Source organism: Lethenteron reissneri, chromosome 39 (genome assembly GCF_015708825.2).
Source record: "Lethenteron reissneri isolate LAM-NWPU_2019-01 chromosome 39, ASM1570882v1, whole genome shotgun sequence".
Taxonomy (NCBI): Eukaryota; Metazoa; Chordata; class Hyperoartia; order Petromyzontiformes; family Petromyzontidae; genus Lethenteron; species Lethenteron reissneri.
The window spans coordinates 4,506,726-4,530,727 of record NC_083817.1 but is presented as its reverse complement, the minus strand read 5'-3'; the positions used below and the strand labels follow the sequence as shown (position 1 = coordinate 4,530,727).

At 50.2% G+C, this 24,002-nt stretch overlaps 1 protein-coding gene across 1 annotated transcript; it reads right to left on the bottom strand.

Moving 5' to 3' along the window:
• Positions 1-2,498: 2,498 nt before the first annotated feature.
• Positions 2,499-22,134, bottom strand: LOC133351948 (uncharacterized). The gene is made up of 4 exons (XM_061567570.1): positions 22,001-22,134; positions 13,652-15,378; positions 6,432-6,534; positions 2,499-5,019 (listed from the first exon to the last, which is right to left on the bottom strand). The coding sequence occupies exons 2-4, from the start codon at positions 14,009-14,011 to the stop codon at positions 3,875-3,877; spliced, it is 1,608 nt and encodes a 535-aa protein (XP_061423554.1). The 5' UTR covers positions 14,012-15,378; positions 22,001-22,134; the 3' UTR covers positions 2,499-3,874.
• Positions 22,135-24,002: the final 1,868 nt, after the last annotated feature.

The window sequence follows — 24,002 nt, the reverse complement described above, 5'->3', positions numbered from 1 at the left end:
CAAAAGGAGCTTTTGTGTTGAAACAACCACAGGGCGGATTATTTACAGCCAGTCCACTCGACTCCGTCTGAAGCGGTGCCCGTGAAAGAGGGAGCGGTGGCGCAGCGGTTAGCGCAACGCGCTTGGACACCGGCGAGTCTAGTTCGAATCCCGCGCACGACCACTATCAGCGGCGAACATTTGAACCGGTCCTAGGGCTTGCCCCTAGGTCGACTCAGCCTTAAAATCAATGCTTGATGCTTTGTGCAAACATCAGCATTGGGGATGCAAATGCCTACCGGGCGTAGTGTTGGCTACTCACTCCTTAGTGTGTCATGCGAACAACACTTGGCCCAACAGTCTGTTAAAGGCTCTACGGGGGAGGGGGGGGGGCGGCGAATATTTGTCTTTGTGTAGAGCGTAGTGGTGGTTGGAGGAGGGTTAACAGCACCATACGTACTGATTCAATAGTCACTCGTTCACCGGCGGTCAATCACTTCCTCATCACTCTTCTATCGCTACTGCCACGGTTCCGAGTACAATGCGCTATTCTGTTGCTACTTCCTAGGTGAAAGTTCTCGTGAACTTGACGCATTGATGCCTCCACACCAATGTATGTTGAGGACTCGCTCGACCCGACTGACATCTACAGGGCGATCCAGATGTCTTGTGCCCCCCCCCCCTACCCCCGCGTTTAATTATCTAAAACGTAATCTATTTTTGTAAGGTCATCTTTGGGGGGGGTGTGACGGTCCCACCTGATGACGGAGACTTGTGTTGCCTCCGAAACGTCGTGATTTTTATTTTATTTTTATTCATTTTAATTTCATTTTTTACCTACGTGACTTTACCGAAAGAACTAAGAGTATGAATCCTTGCAGTCACGAAAGCTTCAAATCTAGAATGAATCCCTGCAGTCACGAAAGCTTTAAATCGAAATTGTTCACCTAAAGACACGTGGTGACGTCTTCGGGAGGGCTGGCGGCTTCTTTGTCGGCCCCTTTGCAAATGTGGGTCGAACTCTGCAAACCGTGATTCGCCAGAGACGATCCCGTGTGTATGATGCACACCGCCTTTGTTTTAGATGCCACGTGGCATTCAAGGCACGCTGGGAGTAACCCCATCATATGGTCGCAGTTGCCGTGTCAAAGTAGCCCAAGGTTTCTGGTGATTGAGCTAGACTTTAGCTGCTAAGTTGTTAACATTTTATAGGCTGAGAACTGGCCGTCCTATGGACGCGTTGTTATTGATGTTTTAGCATATAAACAAACCCTTAACAAAGTTAAACACATTCAGCGCAGTAAGTCCGTGTAACGAGGGCTTTGCTAGGGTTGGCGACCTAGAACATATTTCCACACCCTGCACTCTACAACCAGTAAACCTCTCCCGATTCTTGCTGTGGCTTCCAAGAAACGTACTTATGCAATTTGCACTCGTATATTTTATCGGTACGTACCGTGACTTGCTTACCTTTTCTCTAGTTTGCACTCCTATCGGTTGTTGTATTGTCTGATGTTGTAACTTTGTGACCCGCCCCTACTGCACATCTGTGAACAAGAGATTCATGGCTCATCGGATTCCTCCTCAAGTCCAAATATTAAGATTCTGATTGGGAACGTGCATACAGTACTCCACTCGATTCAAAGCTTTCGTGACTGCAGGGATTCATCTTCTTGGTTCTTTCGGTAAAGTCACGTAGAATGGAAATAATAAAATAATAAAAATAAAACATAATAAAATAATTCTCACGACGTTTCGGCCACAACGCAAGCAGCCGTTCTCAGGTGGAGAACATGTCTGTCGAGAGAATTATTTAATTATGTTTTTTTTATTTTATTATTTCCATTCTACGTGACTTTACCGAAAGAACCAAGAAGAGTACTCCACTCGATTAAAAAACGGCCTAAGAACAAATATATTCGGTGAAAAATGTAATCCATTCTTAGACCTGTCCTTACATTTCCCGTGTCGCTAGCTTGGCGTTCTGCTGGTCTCAGAGAGAGAGAGAGCGAGCGAACGAGAGAGGGCCCCGGGCTGACGGGCAGTTTGATCCAGCGGTGAGTTCAGGACCTGTGGCTGCCTGTCCCCCTTTCTTTGTTGACGTTGCAAAGGGCTCCGCCTCAAAAAAAACAATTTTCGTCTTTTACCCGAGACTTGCAGCCTCTTGTTTGCACAGCGTAATGTGTTTGCCATCAACTCTAGCCCGAGGTGCTTATCGACGTTGTGTACACCGTGTAAAGAGCGGATCGCCGAGCAATTGTGTCCTTAAAAAAAGCGATGTTTACACGTGGTCGCGCCCTTGTGCGCGCGCGGCATAGAGTGGACGATTGCAACCTCTTGAGCAGGGGCTTTGCGATTTCAACAACGGCATTCGATGATAGCGCTGCGCTAGTTGCATCCTCACCTTCGAGGGGAGGGGAGAGGAGGCTATTGCCACACACCTACCTCTCAAAGCCACGTGTGCGCGCTGATGTATTTACTACAACAACAACAACACGTAATGCATACTTAGGAAATGCATAGTTTAATAACGATTCCGATATAAACACCGCGATAGGCGAAGCAGGCGGAGGCAAAGAGCATTGTGCTTAGCAAGCATAAGATCGCATGGATTCATTGACCCATACACAAGCACGAATAACAAACACTCACCACCTTCATCCAATAAACACCGTGTGGCCTCAAAAGGATTAATATATATTAGGCGACGTTTCGGGCAATGGCCTTTCTTCATTACACGCGCTATCAAGGTTGGCCATTGCTCACAAAGTTACTGATGATATATTTTGCCTTTTTAAGGCCACGGTGTTACTCACGAATGCATTGAGGTTGTGTGTGCACGTTATCTGCACAGCGTGTGAGTGTGTGTGTGTATATACATCGGTGGGTGGGGAGCGGTAGTGTGGCGGTTAGCGCGCTGCGCTACGAAACCGTCGACCCGAGTTCGATTCCAGCTCACGGCCAACACCAGTGACGATTATCTAAATCTTTTTACTTCCACAGAGCTTAATTTCTAATGGAATGTTTTTTTTTATTTTCCGGAGTTCAGCCCTACGGGGCAGCTCCGGCCTCTTGCTGATGTGTGACCTCGTGAGCAACTCCACTATATCGCAAAACAACAAATAAAACCGAAACAGACTAATCCGGGTTCGTGACCACACGAAGTGGTTTTGTACGTCAATATTTGGTTACAGGCTTACGGCAGATGGTTACATTATAAACAAGCATGACAAACAGACGTGTAATATATTACTACATACAATTTCCACACTATTGCATGGTTGGATGAGTGCAGCCAAGCGGTGGCTGAGCTGGCTTTATCGAGAAGAGGAAAAATGATTTTTATAGCAATAGTTAATAAATAATAATAAAATGCGATTATTATTTATTATTATTATTCTCATGAGAGACCAGGGGCACCGAGAACAAATCGGAACGTTCAACAACGCCGTAAGTTTGACATTTCGCTGCCACTAATACCACCACCATCATCATCACCATCATCAACTCATTAATGTTGTTATCATTTTAGTATTCTCGCAATTATATTATTATAGTTCACAGCAACTGTCATAACTACGATATCATCATCATCACAACCATCACCATCTCACTATCGCAATCATCGTCATCATTATCATTTGCACCTCTCAACGACGCCACCATCTCCATCACTTCCACCACTTGTACCATCATCACAACCACCACCACCATCATCAGCACGTGCATCACCCCTACCATCGCCATCATCGTAATGAGTAACACCGCTACCACCACCACCACCATCAGCACCATCAAGGCACAACCGTCCCAACATGGTCCCGAACCACCTCATCGGTGACACCTTCTCACGCCTCAGTATTCCGGCACCCGTTCCCCACGCGCTGCGCGGCCTTCACTTGATTCTCAAAAGCGACTCGACGGAGAAGGGCAGGAGAGCCGCTCCCGCGCCCTTGCTGATCGGCTGGCACCTCTCGTGCGCCAGCTTCACGCAGTTCCCCGACGACGCCGCCGCCGCCGCTGCCGCGTCGTTCTCGCAGCGCGTGACCTCCGCCGGCTGCCTGCACTGTGTGCGGCCCCTGCTCACGGAGGCTTTGGTCCCCGATTGATGTTCGCCTTTGCACTCGGCTGGCTCGCGAGGCCCAGTCGGCTCGTGCTGCTGCTGCTGCGGCGGCATTTGATGCTGCTGCTGCAGCTGCTGTTGCGGTTGCTGAGCGTCGCTCCGTTTGACCGAGTCCGCTGCCGCTCGGTGCATCGAGTCGGCCTGCGGGATCCACGGCGCGGCCTTCCTGAAGGGCAGGAAGGCCACGCCGTCCGCTCGCAGCGACAGCCGCAGCTCGGCCGGGCTGCCCAAGATCACCTTGCAGTGCGGGCCGGCCTTGCCGGAGGGCCCATCCGGCGCAACCTCGTGGCCAGTCCTGGATACGACGACTTTGTCCGTTTCATTATTGGAGTTCAAGAAGGCCTGCTGCTGCTGGTGGTGCTGGTGATGCAAGTGCTGCTGCTGCTGCTGCTGATAAAACCGCTCGTGTCCCGCGGACAGCTTGGACCAAAACGCGCACCGCTCCACAGCGAGCGCGCTTCCGAAGCAGTGGAACGCTCCGTGGTGCTGCTGGTGCTGCTGGTGCTGCTGGTGCTGCCCGCTTCCTGCTGCCGCCACCGCCGCCGCAGACCCCCTGTGGATAAGCGCTCCGCCAGGTTCCGTCGTAAGCGCGGCGGCGGGACCGAAGATGAAGTGCGTGCCCACGGCGTTGAAATGCTGCGCGCCGGCGGTGCCAGCGCCGCACGGGTACAGGCCGCCACCCCCGGCGGCATAAGGGGAGCGCGGGAGCAGCGCGCCCAGCTGGGGCAGCGCGGCGGCCCTGGTCGCGCACAGCATCGCCTGCGCCTCTCGCTCCAGCATCACCGAGTCGAGCTCCTTGTCGGCGAAGGCTCGGCGCTTGCGCATCCGCTCGCTCAGAGGGGGCAGCAGCGGAGGCGGGGCGCCGCTGCCGAAGTGGTCGTCGCCGCCGCCGCCGCTGGCGCTGGTGGGGCGGTAGCCTGCAGGGAGAGCGAGCGGTGAGGGTCAAGGCGGTGGCGGGGGTCGTCGGTCGGGGGGAGAGACGGGGGAGGGGGGGTTCGGTGGGGACCAGCTCCACTCAAACGTGACCGTGCTAACCCCCCCCCCCCCCCCCACAATTCTTTGTAAAGATGTGACCTGCGAATAGCCCTGGGGTCGGCAACCTGTGGCTTCGGAGCCGCACGCGGCTGCTTCGTGACGTTGTTTTATTAAGGACCCACCGTCTCCTATCAACGGACATTGCGGCGCTTGAAATATCGAGTTTTTAAAAATATACACCGAATTTGAAATAAAAATGCTCCTTCTTGTTATTTTTGGTTGCCGACGCCTTGACATAGCCCATACACCCCCTACAAATCGGTCATCGCCGTGCCAAGGCCTCAAACACCTCACCTTCGCTTCATTCTGCTGGAGGCCACCAGCGGCTAGTAAAGTCAGCGTGCAGCCCGACCCAAGGCCCGATCGCACAGTCTCCCATCCTCACCACCGTCGTCTGGCCTCATTGTTCCCCTGTGGTGGCCGACCTCTGGGTGCCCTCTCCACATGGCCGTCTGGGTGACGTTGCCCTGCTCCACGCTCGCTCACAGGACTCCCGGTTTTCCCGAGTTCAATTCCCCAAACTGGCAATGAGTGATATCTGAACCGCCCCCCCCCCTCCAACCGCGTTACCAACCAGGATCGACAAGCGCGTTGAAGTATGGTCAAACAATCCCAATGCCCGACACAGCACTGAGACGCCTTCAAATGACGGTGGGGATTGACAAACTGCTGTAATTCATCTTCTTGGTTCTTTCGGTAAAGTCACGTAGAAGGGAAATAATAAAATAATAAAAATAAAACAATAAAATAATTCTCACGACGCTGTCTTTCCGACAGACCTGTTCTTCACCTGAGGACAGCTGCTTGCATTGTGGCCGAAACGTCGTGAGAATTATTTTATTATGTGTTCTTCACCTGAGGACGGCTGCTTGCGTTGTGGCCGAAACGTCGTGAGAATTATTTTATTATGTTATATTTTTATTATTTTATTATTTCCCTTCTACGTGACTTTACCGAAAGAACCAAGAAGATGAATCCCTGCAGTCATGAAAGCTTTAAATCGAAATTTAAACTGCTGTAAGTTATTATTATCGATAGCAAGTAAAATGGAACGCGTCCACTCAGCAGATGGACCAATGAATCCGTCCATGTGCAGGGGCTAGAAGGATCATTACACAGAAGGATCGTGAGATGTGGTGGGCGTTGGAGAGGCCTCCATCCACCAGTGGAGTGACCACGGCCAATGACTGATGAGTAGTAGTAATCTCATAATGTGTAAGTCGAACTTTTTTTCGTGCGATGGTTTATGCTCCTTGCTGACGAGATCGGCGAAAGAGAACAGTCGTGGTTATACCGTCCAGGATGCTCTTGGCCAGGAGACTTGGCGTCCTCGCCTGAGAGACGTAGACTGGCCTCCGGTTCGCCGCGGCCTCCTTGCCCTGGGGCCCGCTGTTGGCCTGAGGGAGTCGGGGAGAAGCAGGAGGAAGGGGTGGTGAGTGGAGGTGCTGAGCGGATCAGGGACGTGGCTTTCAAGATCTGATGACGCAACCACTCATCGCAGTGACTCCCGTTCCGTGCACGCGGTGTCGTCGCATCGTCAACGCTCAGCACCCGTTCCTACCACCCAGCAGCACCCGTTGTACGAGTCCATATCTCCAAATGAACAGCTAGTCTATAGCGCAGACCACGACGACGCCAATGATGATTTCGGTGTTGCATATAAGCCGGACCAATTCCGTCGGCGCTGGTTTTATCCTGACTCGCAACTCGATACCTATAGAAGCGGGCGCACACACACCCAGCTAGTCCCATACACACACACACGCAGCTAGTCCCATACACACACACACACACACGAAGAACCCCTGTCGCCCTACCAGGATGCTGGTGCAAATGTTAACTGCTGCTTCTATTTATCATCATCACTACCATCATCGGCAGCTGCCATGCTCAATACACTGTTGGATGAAGGCTTCCCAAAGCTGTCGCCACGTGCCTCACGAATCTGCGACATAACAAAGACACAGATCCCCCCTGTAGCCGACATAAGCTGTTGGGGCAAGTGCTGCTCACGAGTGCTATATTGAGGTCGCCAACCGCCACGTGACCGGCTCCTCTCATAAAACAGACAAGCAAAGACAAAGACTCCCTGTATAGCATTCACAGACTGTTGAGTCAAGTGCTGTTAGCGAGCACCCAATGAAGGCCGGCACGGTACACGAAGGGGTGGGTGGCCAGCACCACGCCCGGTCGCCTTTGTCTCCCTAGTGGCGATGTTAACACACCGCACCAGTTACTCATTTGACCTGAGTTGAACTACTGGAGACTCAGACCCGATTCAGATAAACGTCACTGATGTTGGCCGTGAGCGGGAATCGAACTCTGGTGGCTGGGTTTGCAGCGCGGCGCACTCACTACTACGCTAGCGCTTCTCATAAACCCCAGGCTCACACTCACACGTGCAGGATGTAACGATTCTATTAATTATTGCGATGGAAAAATAGCGAATCGATGTATTGGTCAATTATTTTTTAGTCTCGGTTTAGTCGTTTTCTAGATTGTATCGTTTATGGATCTTTTTTGCAGGCTGCTTTGCGGTGTCACTCGCTCAGTTAAGCCTTCATGTAACACATTCATCATCATCATGCGAGGTCATTCCACTGCTGGATGACAGCCTTTCCAAACCGCCGACATCTCTCACGGTCCTCCCATGTAACAATCCAACCATCACCCGCACGTTAACTAATTTTTATCGCTCCATCTCCACGTTGTAAATGAATTTCCCCGATGCATTACATTCCTTGGCCGCCACTCCGCAAAATTGTTACATTTAGAATGTAATGAAATAACAACTCAATCTAAATCTCAATAACTTTTCGACGTGCTACTCGGGATAAAAAAAATGTGCGTGACTTCGGGAAATACCAAGGTTAACAGAATAATTTACCATGCAAGTTGCAATATAATTGGCTATCAACTTAATATATCGATTACTGCACGCGAATCGGTGCACGGGAATGATGCGTTAATGATTCCACACTTTCGCTAGTTTTGCACTTATATATAATAACCATACATACCTTTACAAAAATACTTAAGTGTCGCGAGGAAGCCGTGTGCTGGCAATGACAACCAATCGTGTTGCGTTGATTTGCACACCGAGTGCCCTTCTTTTAATAATACATTCACATTGTATCCGTATTTGTATATACAAACATCTACATTTGCAAATGCTGTTTTTCTGTGGGGGCGGAACGGCGGTGCCGTGGTTAGCACGCTGCATGATGAACTCGTGCCGCGTGAGTTCGATTCCCGACCACGGCTAACGCCAGCGAGGAGCTATAACTCAAAGCTGTAGCTGTTCATCCCTTTATTCTCCATTTCACACAAACACTCTGACCAGGTTAAACAACTCCCAGATACGGAGACACGGGGGGGGAGGGGGGGAGGCTTCATCCAGCAGTGGATTGCCAAAGCGCCCCGAGTTAACATCATCATCGTATTCATCATAAATATTTGACCCCTGCTGAGAGCACATTTGAATATCGCGTCTTATTTTCAGGTTTGTAATCAGACGCGCGTCTACATGAGCAGAGGCCCGAAGAACCGACACGCCAAGGAGATATACACGAACGGCACTCTTACGGCAGTAATGACAATGATGAATGCGTTTCTTCAATTGGCCAATGTTGCTATAAGAATTCGAGAAAAGGGATGAGGGCAAAAGAAATCCAAAAGTGGAGCGGTGCGAGGGGAAGAATGAGTGAGTAGTCGGTGTGTGTGGGTGTGACCTACAGTGTGGGGAGTGAGTTTGGGTGTGCGTGGGTGAGTGAGTGTTTGTGTTGAAGGGAGCGGGGGTGGAGCGGTTAGCCCTACACTGCGCTACGAATCTGGCGACTCGGGTTCGATTCACGCTCACGGCCAACACCAGTGACGATTATCTGAACCGGTCCTGGGCCTCCCCTAGGTCGACTCAGTTTCAAATGAGTACCTGGTGCAATGTGTAAACATCGCCGCAAGAGAGACAAAGACGGCCGGGCGTGGTGTTGGCTACCCACCCCCTCGTGTGCCGTGCCGGTCTTCATAGGTGCTCGCTAACAGCACTTGCCCCTACAGTCTGTTAAGGCTATACGGGGCATCGTCGTCTTTTTGTTTGTGTTGTGACCGACAGTGTGGTGGTTGAACCACAGACAAAACGCTCTCGAAAACTACACGGCTGGAAAAGAGGCATTTACATTATCGTCCAACTGGCTCGTAACATTTTGGCCACTCCACCACCCCTCCAGTGAAGGTTCTCCAAAATCCGGCGAAATGTTGCGATTATGGTCGTGGGTATGGAGATCCAACGGATTTATTTATTTTAATTATTATTTTTTATTGTTACATGCTTTTTTCTTCTCGTTATTTACGTTTTTTTTTCTTCTGCAAAGTTAGTACTGTTTTGTTTTTGTATTATCTGTGTACGGAACAGTATAATTGATGTGCAGCGTTGTGGGATGCAATTGCATGGATGACGCTGTACACAATTAAATGATAATCATCATTGAAAACATCCACCACAAACATGCAAGCGAGGATGTCGCCTCAATTTTCCCCGACAATCTTGAATGGCGTGTTGCCTGATCATTGAGGCTCGGTCGCCACGTGGATTTGAGTTGCTCCCGGCAGGCCGAAGTCGTTTCAGATTTGTTCGCTTGAATTGTTTGGAAGCGCGCGCGTCAATCAACGGCCGAGTTGAACGCCACAGACTTCACGCGCAGTTCTCCCCCCCCCCCCCCCCGCATGCCCGTGACCTCTCCACCTCCACACTTATTTCCCTCTTCCTCGTTGGAGTACTCTGGCCAACAATTCGGGGTTGCAGTTGCCGCAGATTTTGTTGTTGTTGTTCGTGTGTTTTTTTGGCCACCCGCATTTTTAAATCCTTTATATTAAGTTCGCTTGCTTGCTTAGGACCGTGTAAATATTTCGGTCGTTTTTTAACCCACCTCCCGTGATCCAATCGAGCTGACATTTTCCACACAGACTTTTTTAATTTTACACTTTTTATGACAAAAATATTATATTTTATTACCAATTGCTTAATGGTGCAATGCAATCATCTGACCCATAGGTGGCAGCCATCTCAAGCCAGAGGACGAGAGGACTCTAGCCGCCACGCATATAAAGGATTTATAGTGAAAAACTTTGTTTTTACGGGTTATACTTATTCGTCCACTCGATTGAACGCCATCGCGCAGAGCAGTTTCGCTCGCTCGATTTGCTCGTTCGACGCTCTCCCTCCCTGCCCTCGGCTTCGTCCGTCGCTTGTCATTCTCTCCGTCTCTCCACCCTTCCGCCCTTCAGAGTTGGTCTTCCTTATCGCTCTTGTGTCGCTACCCCGAGCACGGTTATCGTCCGCGTGAACTTCACGCCCTGACAGCGACTGCGCCCATGTCAAGGACCCGCTCGACCAGATTGACTGTTTCCTCTCATCCATGCTGCGTACAGCCACCACTAACCCAACCACCACCACCACCACCACCACACTTACAGCACACATGCATACGGCGCTTCTTCCTCATCATCCTATTACTCACACTGCTCAACTTTTTACGAATCTTTCTCCCATATACATGTGTACAATATACTGGACATAGAACATGTATATATCTTCTTGGTTCTTTCGGTAAAGTCACGTGACTTTACCGAAAGAACCTAAGAAGATGAATCCCTGCAGTCACGAAAGCTTTAAATCGAAATAGAACATATATAATTGCACAATTCCCTTTGTCAATTCACTGCTGGATGAAGGTCTAATGCGCCGTGTCGGTCAGGGTAATTGCTTGACCGTACCCCATCTCGCTGATCATTACTACTTTGCTGAAGGGAGAGAGAGAGGTGAGAGGACAGGACCGATTTGGATATCGCTCACCACTGTTGCTAAACGTGAATAGGTAACGAAGCCATGTGTGGCATTGTTCGCTGCACAGTGTGCTGACCACTGCGTCACCGCTCCCCACGCGGTGTTTGCGAGCACCTATTAAGGGTGGACTTCCCGCTCCACGACAGTCAACCTCTTTCTCTCCTTGAGTTATATTTGATATAACGCGTCAGGCGCCTGCGTTTTAAGGGCGGAGTTTACCTAAGGGAGGACCATCACCGTTTCGGATGTCATTCGCAACTCATGTTACACGTTGCCAGGAATCTAACTCACGCGGGCTGGACTCGGAGCGAAGTATGCCAACCACTGCGCCACCACTCCACGCCCAGGTTACGGGCCATCCATTGAGTAGGTACGCAAAAATCTGTCAAAACTTGACCCCTCCCCCCCTCCTTGTATGCACGCGGACTTTTTACACCCCCCCCCCCGCCCACCTGCGTATGTACGCCTAACGCACCCCCCCCCCCCCCGAATCCTATAGAACGGCCGATATTTAATCCACGCAGAAACGATCAAGGATTAATAATATTAACGTATCTAAGCAAACAGATCGTCCATGGCCGGACGATCTAACTCATTTGAAGGCCAATGTCGACAAATTATTATCGAGGCTTTACCTCCCCCCCCCCCCCGTTTCCAATGCGTACATTGTCAGTCAGTAGACCCCCCATACGCAAGCTAAGCACTGGGGTTAACCCCCCCTCCCCCCTCCATGCGCACGTACTAAATGGATGGCCCCTTTAATTCGCGTTAATCCACGCGTAGATGTGTAGCTCTTAATCTGTGGCTCGCGAATGAGGGCCTCCCGACGCCATCGCTAGTCGTGGTTATCCGACCATACTTCACCACGCTGGCCAGTGCGGTTTGGTGACGGCTAAACATCGGAACCGTGGTGGGAGCATAGACGTACAGTAGAACAATGGCTACTGCAGCGCGGGCCTCTTGTTTCGGAGCCCAACGAAGCGGCACAGTCGCCCATAACACCTGCTATTCGTGACGGTCACACGTACAGAGAATATTTATTTACGGGAGGAATCCGATGAGCTATAAAGCTCTTGTTTTTTTTTCTTCTTCTAGATTTGAAGTTTTCGTAACGGCAAGGATTCATTTTTCAGTAAAGTCACGTAGGTAATTTTTTTAAAAATAAATTAACTCACGACGTTTCGGAAGCAACACAAGCCTCCGTCATCAGGTGTAACCGCTCCAGTAAAATTGCTGATGACGGAGGCTTGTGAGTTAATTTCTTTTAAACTCTTGTTTACAGATGTGCAAGTACCCAAGTAGAGTGCTGTCCGGGTTGCATTCAGCTCTGCTCCAGAGATCGAATACATTGCACCAAGGTCTATTATCTGCCCACGTCATCATCCACGATCGCTCTACCGCCTATAGCTGTTCAGGGATGGGCTGTTCAGGTCTCGTGTGTAATGTGTTTTACTCGTACCGCGTGTTTAGTCAGAAGTGATGTGACCGGACGTTCCGCTTCACGTGCACGAACCCTAAATGCAGTCCCCCCCCCCGCCCAAGAAGCTACAGGCACGTGGAGCGAAACGTCGGACATCCTGCCTAATAACGACGCGCGGCACACAACGTCGGCGCTAAACCCGATCTATGAATACACCCACGCTCGCTTGCATTAAAACGCACAAAGACAAAGATCTCCCGCATAGCCTGAACAGACTGTTGGGGCAAGTGCTGTTAGCGAGTAGCACCTATGAAGGCCGGGAACGGCACTCGAGGGGGCGGGTGGCCAGAACCACGTCCGGCTACTTTCTCTCCCCAGTGGCGATGTTTTACACACCGCACCAGGCACTCATTTTAGGCTGAGTCAACCTAGGGGAGGCCCAAGACAGGTTCAGATAATCGTCACCGGTGTTGGCCGGTGGTCAGAGGGCCGCGTTACGCACTCGGCAACCCGGGTTCTATTCAATTATATGAATCGGGCCCGAGGCATCCCGTAAATGGATTCCGCCGTAAAACGAGTACCCGGGGCCACGTGTAAACATCGCCACTCGGGAGAGTCTTCAAAGGCGGCTGGACGTGGTGTCGGCCACCCCGTCCACTCGCGTGGCGTGCCAGGCCTTCGTAGGCGTTGCTACTCGCTAACAGGCTCCCAAACAGTGCTGCCAAGTCGACAAGGGTCTGGGAGGTTGCGGGGGCAGGCAGAGCCATCCGGAGGATTCGGCGAATCGGGGCGACTGTCCCGGGCCCCGCGCTTTGGGGGGGGGGAGGGGGGGAGGAGACGCTTCGACGTCACGGTGTAAGATGTAATATCAACGATTCAATTTGGAGGTGTCGTGGGTGTGATTTGTTTTGCCCCGGGGCCCCGCACCTCCATCCCCTATGGACGTGCCTGCGTCGTCGGGTTAATATTTGGTGGCGGTGGTGGCCGCGGCTGCTTACTCTTAGTTCTTTCGGTAAAGTCACGTAGGTAAAAAAATGAAATAAAAATTAATAAAAATAAAAATCACGACGTTTCGGAGGCAACACAAGTCTCCGTCGTCAGGTGGGACCGTCACAGCCAGATTTGAGAAGCTGTGACTTCTTGTCTCGTCGTCTGTTAAAAATTCTAACAGATAGGTGAAATTCCTCCCCCGTAGAGGTGTATTAATTCTAGATTTGAAGCTTTCGTGACTGCAAGGATTCACCATCCTCACCTCGGTCGCCTGCTGTCTCCTTAGCGCCACCTGTGCCGCCATCACACGCTGACGCTCCACCACCAGCAGGCAGTTGGCGCACTGGCAGTCCCGCCAGCGGCAGAAGCGCTTGTGGCCCTTGAGACACGAAACCACCCCGTGGTTCCGGCAGCGCGCGCACTTGGGGGTGCGCGCCATGCGCCTCTGCTCGGGGCTGACCGCAAGAACACCCGGCGGTGGCTGATGCTGCTGCTGCTGCTGTGGTTGCGTAAGAGACCCAGTTCGTTCGGAGAGGAGATGCCGATTTGAAATCGTGGCTTCGTCATCCACGCTCTCCACATCCACGTCGTCTTCGCCCGTGGTGGTGGTGGTTTTATCCATGGTCTGTGTGTGTGTGTGTATTTATGAGTGCTGGCAAAAAAGCAAACACTTGCCACAATAGCTTGTGTATGCTATACGACGGATCTGTCTTTACGTGTGTGTGTGTGTATCTAACAGTACGTTGTCCTACAGCCTGTGTCGGCTAAAGGGGGGAGCTTTGTCTTTGCGTGCTCACCTATCAGCGCGTCTGTGATCTGTCAGTCTGTTTGTATGGATATATATGTGTGTGTTGGATCTATCAATGTTTGTATCAATACGGCTACACGTGTGTTGGCCTTTGGTCTCTATGGTTTGTCAGTGTATTTACTGAAATCTATGAATGCATGTATATGTTTAAATATAAGTTTAACAGTAGAGTCTATGTATGGTCTATTCGTCTCTATTATCTTTAAGTATATACATCTATAAGTGTATATGTGCCTCTCAAACCATGTACTGTATCCGTACGTCTACACTGTATACAATTTATCAATCTCGCACCTCCGATTAGCACGGTTGGCTACGTACGGTGCGAAAGCAGTTCAACATACATTCGTACAATCTCAGTAAAAATTTCAGCTAATGGATCTCTATATAAGGAATATATAATTGTCTCTATAAATCTATTACTTTGTCTACAACGCGTCTAACAATCTATCTGTGTTGTTCGTTTATCATCCGTCAGTTTGTATGCCTATATCTGGGCTATCAATCTATTCCGAAGTCAAAGGGATTGCGGTGTTCTATCCTTCACACAACGATGCCATGTACATATCTCTCTGTTTGTGTATGTTTCTACGCGGAACTCTGTCGACAATCCATCAATCTGCTTTTTATATAAAGTATATTTATTTGTTTAGTTGTATATATATTTGGTCCATCAGCAAATTAGTGAATATACTATGTCGATATAATTGTATTATCAGTGTGACGTATCTGATCAAAAACGCAAACGCATTCGGCATTAACACCGCCCTAAAGAAGGAAACATCACAGGGCGACCGACGTTTCGGTCGATGGTCCTTAATAGCAGAGTTAACATCAATGCAAAAAAATCTGTCCTTTCCTGCAGGTGACGTATCAAGGTTTGTCTTCCAGCCTACCTATCCAGACACGTCGGCGGGTGTGTCCACGTGTTTCTTGCAGTCTATCTCTGTCGCCTATTGCAAGCGGGTGGTGATAGTTGTCGATGGATCAGCACGTGTCCTTGATGGCGTAAGACACGAAATATTGCTTCGGAGAATTCGTTTGACGGTGCTGGTGCTGTTTGCCACGGCAAAAAAAAAAAAACAGTTGCGAGTATCACTAAAAGCGACTTCCACTTCGCCGCTGCAGTTCCGTCGAATATTCCGCTCTCTTCATTTTCTCTCGCCGCGTGGAGGAGTTCACTGCAAGAAACGCGAACGTGAGGATTATTGCCGTGCACGACTCATCGCTGTCCGAACGTGACAGCCGTTAACCACCGGTTCAGTGCCACCCACCTGAGCTTGCACCCCACTGCGTGTGCGGGTTTGATAAACCACCGAGCGAGCGCCTGCACACCTACGGATTTCATCGCTCCGTCTCCCCCGGTGGAGTTCTCTCTCAGAGGCGCACTCCATTCAATGGCTAACGATAATCATAATAAAACATAATGATAATAACGCGCAGTTGTTTGTCAATCCCACCGTGACGTGAAGGCTTCCCAGTGCTGTGGCTGGCATGGAGATTTGTTTGACCATGCTCCATCTCGCTCGTTGATAACGCGGGGGGTGCTGAAGGAGTGCAGCGGTTCAGATATAACTCGTCGCCAGTTTTTTTTGGAGAGGGGGGGGGGGTGGAATTGAACTCAGGTAAACCGGGTTGGTAGGGCAGTGCGCTGCTATTCATTGCTCTACCGCTCTGCGCTTTCAAGTCCTGTTAGCGAACCCCGAGTGAAGGCCGGCGCAGCACATCCCGTGATGGCATGGACCCCACACCGTCGCGAGGCTAATTCCTCTGTTCACTGATGATGGCGATAGCATCGTTTGAAGTGTTTGTAACGAGACAAGTTTCCAGCGATTAGAACCAGGAATCGCCATCCGCGGCAATAAACCACTCAACCGCACCCGGCTGTAATTTCCGTGGAGTTAAACATTTAATATTTTAATTTACGTATTGTTAGAACTGGGTTTACGCACGTGTACTCTATCGTGCACGTGCGCATGCATCTCACCTTCTATCCCTTCTCGACAATCATGTCTCCTCTGCTCACCACGGAATACGAACGTCCTCCCTTCACGGGCATCCGTGCTGTTGACTCCCTGCCAGGCTCAAGCCCTTCCTCATACCTTCTATACCTATGACTATCCCTTTTTTAATTATAAAATATATCGTAAACTATCAACCACGGTCAATACGCTGCTGGATGAAGGGTTGCCCAAGAAACCGTCGCTGTTTGTCGCCGTTTTGCGATGTAACAATGTGCCTCGCACACGGACCGATTTCATCGATCAGCCTCTTTGGTATATGTCCTCCCGGACGCGTTTCATTCTTTGGCTGCCACTCCATCACTATTCTTCACCATGGGCCATCATCATCACCACCATCTCCACCATCACCACCACCATCACCACCATCACCACCACCACCATCATCACCACCACCACCATCACCACCATCATCACCATCATCGCCACAACCACTATCATTATCACCATAATCACCACCACCGCCATCATCAATCATCACCACTACCATCATCATCATTACCACCACTACCATCATCACCACCACCAACATCAACAGCACCATCATCATCAGCATCATCATCGCCAACACCACCATCATCACCAACACCACCCCCCATAGGCACGACATGTCCTGCGCAAGCCCACATACTTTTCTGAACGTTATGAAAGATGTCTTTAGCCTGTGCATAATTCTCTAATCCACGTGTTTATCTTTCACTCTGTCGGTGTAATTCCAAGCACGCAACTCTCCATGCTTCTTTGCGAACTTTTGTTCTATTTTTTATTATGAACGTACCGTGTCATAGTAGGTAGTACATACCGATCCATATATATACTAATAGACTCACATTCGTCAATAATACTGCCTTAAAATAATATATATATGTAAATTACTTCGCATGTCCGGCAATGGCCCTTCATAGCACATCAATCACAAATAAGTTTGTGCCGTGAAGATGGGCTAGTGGTACGTGTTTGATGTGATACGAAGAAGGTCCATTGCATGAAACGTCGCCTATTATATATATTTTTCCTTTTAAGGTCACGCAGTGTTATTAACGCACGTGGTGAGGGATTGTTGTTGTTGTTGTTGAATGCACAAGTGTCACCGCAACAGCACAACATAATTTAACTTAGATATATACTCTATTGTACACGCACACACACACACATATATAAGTATGCGCGTGTATATAACACCGTCGCCACGATCCCGTACGTCACGAACTTTCTTGCGTGGCAGGGCGCCCCAAATAATATTCAGCTGCTGCTGCGTATTGATGCTATGAACTTCATGATCCAATTGACACAATTGCGCCGAGCTCGCCAAGCCACGCCGCTTGCGAGGTAGCGCAATTGCGGACTGCAATGCAACCCGGCGATGATTATGAATCACGTCACACCGACCGCTCCGTGACTTCACGGGAGGCCCATCATTAAGCCGGGTCGGGTTGCATCTGTCGGGCAATGAATTCTGCCAGCCACAAACACCGCAGACACCAAAGACAATGATCTCCCCCCCTCCCTCCCCCCTCCTGTAGGCTGTAACAGACTGGTGGGGCGAGTGCTGTTCGCGAGCACCCAATTTGTCTCCCCAGTGGCGATGTTTACACACCGCACCCAGGTGCTTATTTGTGGCTGAGTCGACCTAGGGGAGGCCCAGGAACGGTTTCAGATAATCGTCACCGGCGGTGGTCGTGAGAGCGAGAATCGAACTCCGGGTTTCGTAGGGCAGTGCGCTAAGCCACCAATAACCACCGCTCCACAGACACCACAGACACCACGATAGCCAGCAATCCAGCATCGATTCTAGATTTGAAGCTTTCGTGACTGCAAGGATTCATATTCTTAGGTTTTTTCGGTAAAGTCACGTAGGTAAAAAAAAAGTTAAATAAAACAAACCCTAAGAATATCCAGCATCGACCCCAGTGTCACGTCCTTCTTCTCTCCGCCTTCCGAGTGATGACTTTAATCGGCGATTAAGGCTCCGGTTACCGCGACCATCGAACGATAACTTCACCAAACATGTACCGGTGTCGACTTTTGCGGGGGAGGCTAAACAAAAAACTTAATCCCACGTGCAAATAGACGATCACGTAACTCGGCACGGTTGTACTCGCGCCGTGCTCCATTCGGCCGCTCTCAATCTCACGGTGGTTGTGTGTGTTTGTCTTTGTCGCCGGCTCGGAATGATTACCGACTTAATGCGATAATAACACAGTGTATGCTAAAGTAGAGCGGGTTCGTCTGTTGTTGTTGTGTGGGGAGCGGTAGTGCAGCGGTCCGCGCGCTGAGCTACGAACCCGGCGACCCGAGTTCGATTCTCGTTGACGCACAACGCCGGTGACGGTGATCTGAACCGGTTCTGGGCCTCCCCTAGGTCGACTCAGCCTCAAATGAGTACCTGGTGCGGTTGTGTAAAAAAAAAACATCGCCACTGGAGAGACAAAGGCGGGTGGGGCGTGGTGGTGACCTTCACCCCTCGTCTGCTCTGCCGGCCTTCATCGGTGCCGCTCGCGAACAGCACTTGGCCCAAGTGCCTGTCGAGGCTATACGGGGCCATCTTTGTCTTTGGGATTGTTGCATCGCGCGACCGTGAGCCGTGCGAGTGGCGACTTGGGGCCAGGTCTTGAATGGTCCAGCAGTGGATTGACCATGGCTGATGATAACAACATAACTAGGCAGGCAATATCTCCTTCGCATGAGAGGCATTGCCTCCGATTAGCACGGTTGGCTACGTAAGGCGCGAAGGAAGTTCAACATACGTACGTGCATATCCGTATCTTCATGTAACCAACTATAAAAGTTGCTCACGCATCTCGCATGAGAGGCATTGCCTCCGATTAGCACGGTTGGCTACGTACGGCGCGACGGAAGTTCAGCATACGTACGTGCATATCCGTATCTTCATGTAACCAACTATAAAAGTTGCTCACGCATCACGCAAACCCCAGCAGCAACTCGAGTGTAATAACTTCAGCAGCAATGACTGCAGGACAAGAAAACTCTGGACCCCGTTTCGACATATAGCGTCTCACCAGCATGGCAAAGGCTTGCTCCGAATCAATGCGCATGGGGATCTCATTGATCAACGACACTGCGTGGTCTGTACGATATGGGGTCGGGGGGGGGGGGGTCCTATTTAGTTCGACCCAAAATGATAGAGCGGCAGAAAACTCACGATAAATCATCTTGATTTGAATAAATAAAAACACAATCAATACTCGCGCGGTGCTGATGATGCGAGCACGGTAACGGAACTGCTGGGTCTATCGATGGCAAGGCGTGAGAGTCGCGTTCCATCACGCGGCGATTGTTGTTGTTGTTGTTGTCCATACAATCCACCGGCCTGCTGTGTTAACGATGTGTAAACAATGATGATGATGATAATAACTGTATACGATAAAAGAAGCACATGTCAATTGCTTAATTTAAAAATATTATAGCTTCACTTGCATATGTATCCGCCCCCGCGTCTAATTCCGTTACCATCGAATTGAATTTTTTTAATGCAATGTGCACACATCATTGGATAAAACAACGCTGCGCCCGTGTAATTATTACTGTTATTAAACACTGACATTATACTATATATATGTCTATGCGCTGTAGGGGAGCGGTGGTGCAGTGGTAAGCACGCAACTATATGCGCGCGACTTTCTGAACCTGTCCTGGGGCAACCCATTCAACAACACGCGCTGACGAGTGTGGTGAAGTATGGCTAGACGGCCCCCATGACCGACACGACCTGGGAAAGCCTTTCATCCAGCAGTGGATTGACAGCCGTAAGTTGTCCTTTTAATGCGCACACAATCGGCTAATATTTTGAGAAACACTGTTTTGAAAGCGGTGTAAGCATATTTTTTAAATAGATGCATATGGATGCGTCTGCAAAGATGCATTATTCGAAGTCATTCACACATGCACGGTGTAATGCTATACATTTACATATCAGAATGAGAATATTTACTTCATTCTGGAGGAATCCGATGACGTTTAAAGCTCTTCTTCACAGATGTCCAAGCAAAAAGTGTAAAAAAAAGTTTTTTTTTCTCTAGCTGAAAGTTTACAAATCTGTTATTCATCGTTCACACGTTCTTCCAAATGCGCTTAAGGAAATAAGAAGCTACATTGGGCGACGTTTGTCTATAGGCCCTATGCCGTGTGCGTGGCGAAGCGAGTGTCAGTTGCTCTGCAATGCGCCTTCAATCTCCACTCCTCCCTCACTTCGCCTTTTCCAAACTCGCGCTCTCTATTTAATTCTCTCAACATCTGTTACTTTTTGCCACTCGCAGATGGCAGTGAGGCGGCGGTTTCAGAGTTTGTCGGCTTGCCACGTTTCAGATGTCACGGGTCCTTCTCGAAAGGTGTACCTACCGTGAATATGAACGCAGTTTTTTCAATGTCCATCTTTACAACTCGTCGCGTTCTACTTTCGTTTCCCAAGTAACACGTGGAGAATTACCGACTAACATTTTCAATAACCCACTCGCCATCATCATGAGATATTTTCTATCCACTGCTGGACGATTAAGCACTCGCCCCATGCCGTCGATTACATAGCATCACGTACGATTTGGTGTCACAGAAAAGGCCCGGTGAATATCGAACTACCGTCGCAGCTTTGGGTATGGAATAGCAAAATCACGAGGTCGAGCGAGTGCATTAATTGCCCAGCTAATATCACTGCGCACGCCTCCCCACCCTCGCTACCACTCTCTCTCTCATTCAAAGCGTATTCCGCAGAACGATAGAGACCATTCAAAACTCGCGGCGCCGAGGAAACGGTACCACACGGTGTAGCAATTAGGCTCCGATTCGCTACGGTTGGCTACGTACGGTGCGAAAGAAGTGCAATGTACATACACAAAAAAAAACCGAATACAAAGATTGCCCGGACAGGCTTGACAGACTGTTGGGGCAAGTGCTACGGCACACCAGGTGGTGAGCACCACGCCCGACCGCCTTTGTCTCCCCAGTCCCGATGTTTACACACCGCACCTAGGTACTCATTGTGAGGCTGAGTCGACCTAGGGGAGGTCCAGAACCGGTTCAGATAATCGTCAGTGGTGTTGGCCATGAGAGCGGAAATCGAACTCGGGTCGCTGGGTTCGTAGCGTTAGCGCCGCTAACCACTACGCCACCGCTCCCCATACATACATGCACAGACGCGCACACTACATTTTCATACACCACACACACACACAAACGTCCATCTACATCGACATACACGCACACTAGTAGACACACGCGTGTGATGGCACGAGGAGTGAGCTGTGGAATCGCAGGATCGTGCAGGGATGCTGGCTTTGGCGCGCGGAGTCCCTCATCCAGCAGTAGATAGACAATGGGTGATGATTGATGACGAGTTCGAGGAAGACTTCATACACCGGTGGATAGACATTCGCTGTTGTCGATTATAATTAGCAGCAGGAATAGGCCGTGGATTAAACAATGGCTGATAATGATGACAATTAGCAGGAATCTGTCATCCAGCAATGCATAGCTGATCAATAGCAGTCGGAAGAAAATCTGCAAACCAGAAGCGGTTAGGCAAAGGCTGATGATCAGTCGGCGGAAGGCTGCTGACGGAGATGCAGAAGTCGCCTTCATTCAGAAGTGCATATCAATTTGTTTTCTGCCGACGACGAGTACAACGACTTCGGCCACAGCGGTTGATATGAACAATGATTCAGATGCTGCTGCTGCTGATGATAACCATACCCACCCACGGCTCAGAGGCCACGTTGACTTGCGCGCGCAACGAATGTTCAGTCCGCCGCACGCAACCGCCACTTACCTGGGCACGCCTGGGGCACGAGTCCCTGCTCTGCCTTGCGCATTTGGGAAAAGCGCCGAGTCTTGGGACCACCACCACCACCACCATGTGCTCTGGCAGGGTAACGCCTCTCGCCTAATAAACCCGGCCTGCCCCACGTCCCCTCCTGTCCGTCTCCGTGGCCAATGAGGGAGAAGAGGCGGGTGGCGGCGGCGGCGGAGGAGGCAGGCAGGCATGCAGGCAGGGAGGAAGGCAGGCAGGGAGGGAGGGAGGCTCCACCGAGTCGGGCGGGCGGAGTTACGCGGCGCAATAGCTTCACGTGGCGCGGCGAGGAGGAGGCTGCGCGCGAGAGAGAGAGATGTGCGGTCATTGACAATGGGAGGGTTTTTGAGAGGGGCACCTCTGACCGTGACTGTCTGTCTCTCTCTTTTTTTTTACGATCAGTGGAAACAAGAAGATGCTCGGTGTAGTCGGCACTTTGCTTCGTTCATCATTTCGTAATTTTTTTTTATAATAACTTTGCTTTATGTAAACCCCCACCTCTCGCTCACTCTCTCGCTCACTCTCTCGTTCTGTACGCAGCCCTTCTCGCAGTCCGACGACCTCCGACGGGTAGCTCATAACTGCATGCAGAGCTCCCCGTCATCTGCCACCGACTCTCGGTCTCTGTGTTACCCGCTGTGTGTGGGGGGTCTGTGTTGTCTGTTGTCTCTCTGCATTCTCTCTCTGTGTGTGTGTCACCGTGTGTCAGTGCTTCTGTTCTGTCTATCCCTTTGCGGTCTCTCTTTGCTCTCCGTTTGTCTGTCTGCGTCTCTACGTGTCTCTCTCTTCTATCCCTCTCTGTGCTTGTCTGTACATCTCCTCGCTCTGCATGTGTTACTCGTCGACGGGTCTGTGTGTGTCTCTTGCCCATCTTTTCGCCGTCTGTCTCTGGTCTCTGCGTGCGTGTCTCTCTGTCTGTCTTTGTTCTATGTGTAGACATCGTGCCGCGTGTCGCTGCTTTATCCGTGTGTCTGTCTGTGTACATTTGCTCTCGGTGCGTGTGTCTATCTCTGTATCTCCCAGTCTCTTCCTGCTCTGCGCATCTCTTGGTCCCATGTGTGTGTGAGTCTTTTTTTTTGTATCTGCGGGGAGCGGTGGTGTAGCGGTTAGCGCTACGCTGCGAACCTGACGATTTTCTGAACCGGTCCCGGGCCTCCCCTAGGTCGACTCAGTCTCAAATGAGTACCTGGTGCGATGTGTAAACATCGTCGCTAGGGAGACAAAGGCGGCCGGGCGTGGTGTTGGCCACCCACCCCCTCGTGTGCCGTGCCGGCCTTCATATGTGCTCGCTAACAGCACTTGCCCCTACAGTCTGCTAAGGCTATACCGGGGATCTTTGTCTTTGTATCGGCTGTCACCTGCGACTCATTTGAGTGCTTGGTGCGATGTGTAAATATCGCCACTAAGGAGACACATCCGAGCGCGTGCTCGCTCACAGCACTTGCCCCCAATGGCATGTGGAGGCTATACGGGGGATATTTGTCTTTGTGTGTCTGTACGTGCGTCTATTTGACTGTGATTTATCCTCGTCGCTTCGTTTCTTTGCCTTTTTACAATGCCTTCATTGACGGATAAGAATTCACACCCCTTTGTAATTTTCACCGCATTTAACTTTATTAGTAGCTGTGAATGTTTCAAGACAGGTGCTGTCTACCTCTTTTGCTGTCCAACTCTGTCTCTCCGGCCTCTCGACACATGTGCCATGAAGAAGGGCCATTGCCCGAAACGTCACCGATTATATAACTGTAATTTGAAGGCCACGCGGTCCTGTCGACGAATGTTGCAAGTGTTTTATTGTTCGCTGTGCTTTTTATTGTTGTCATTTTTGCTACTGTTGTTATTGAAACGGGAGGATTTCTCCACGAATCTGGCTGACGCCTGATGATGCCGGTTGTAATTACTGTCGAAACGTCGTACTCAGATTGTTAATGTTGTTGATTTGCTCTCCAACACACCGGTGTGCTGTACTAGTGACGAATTG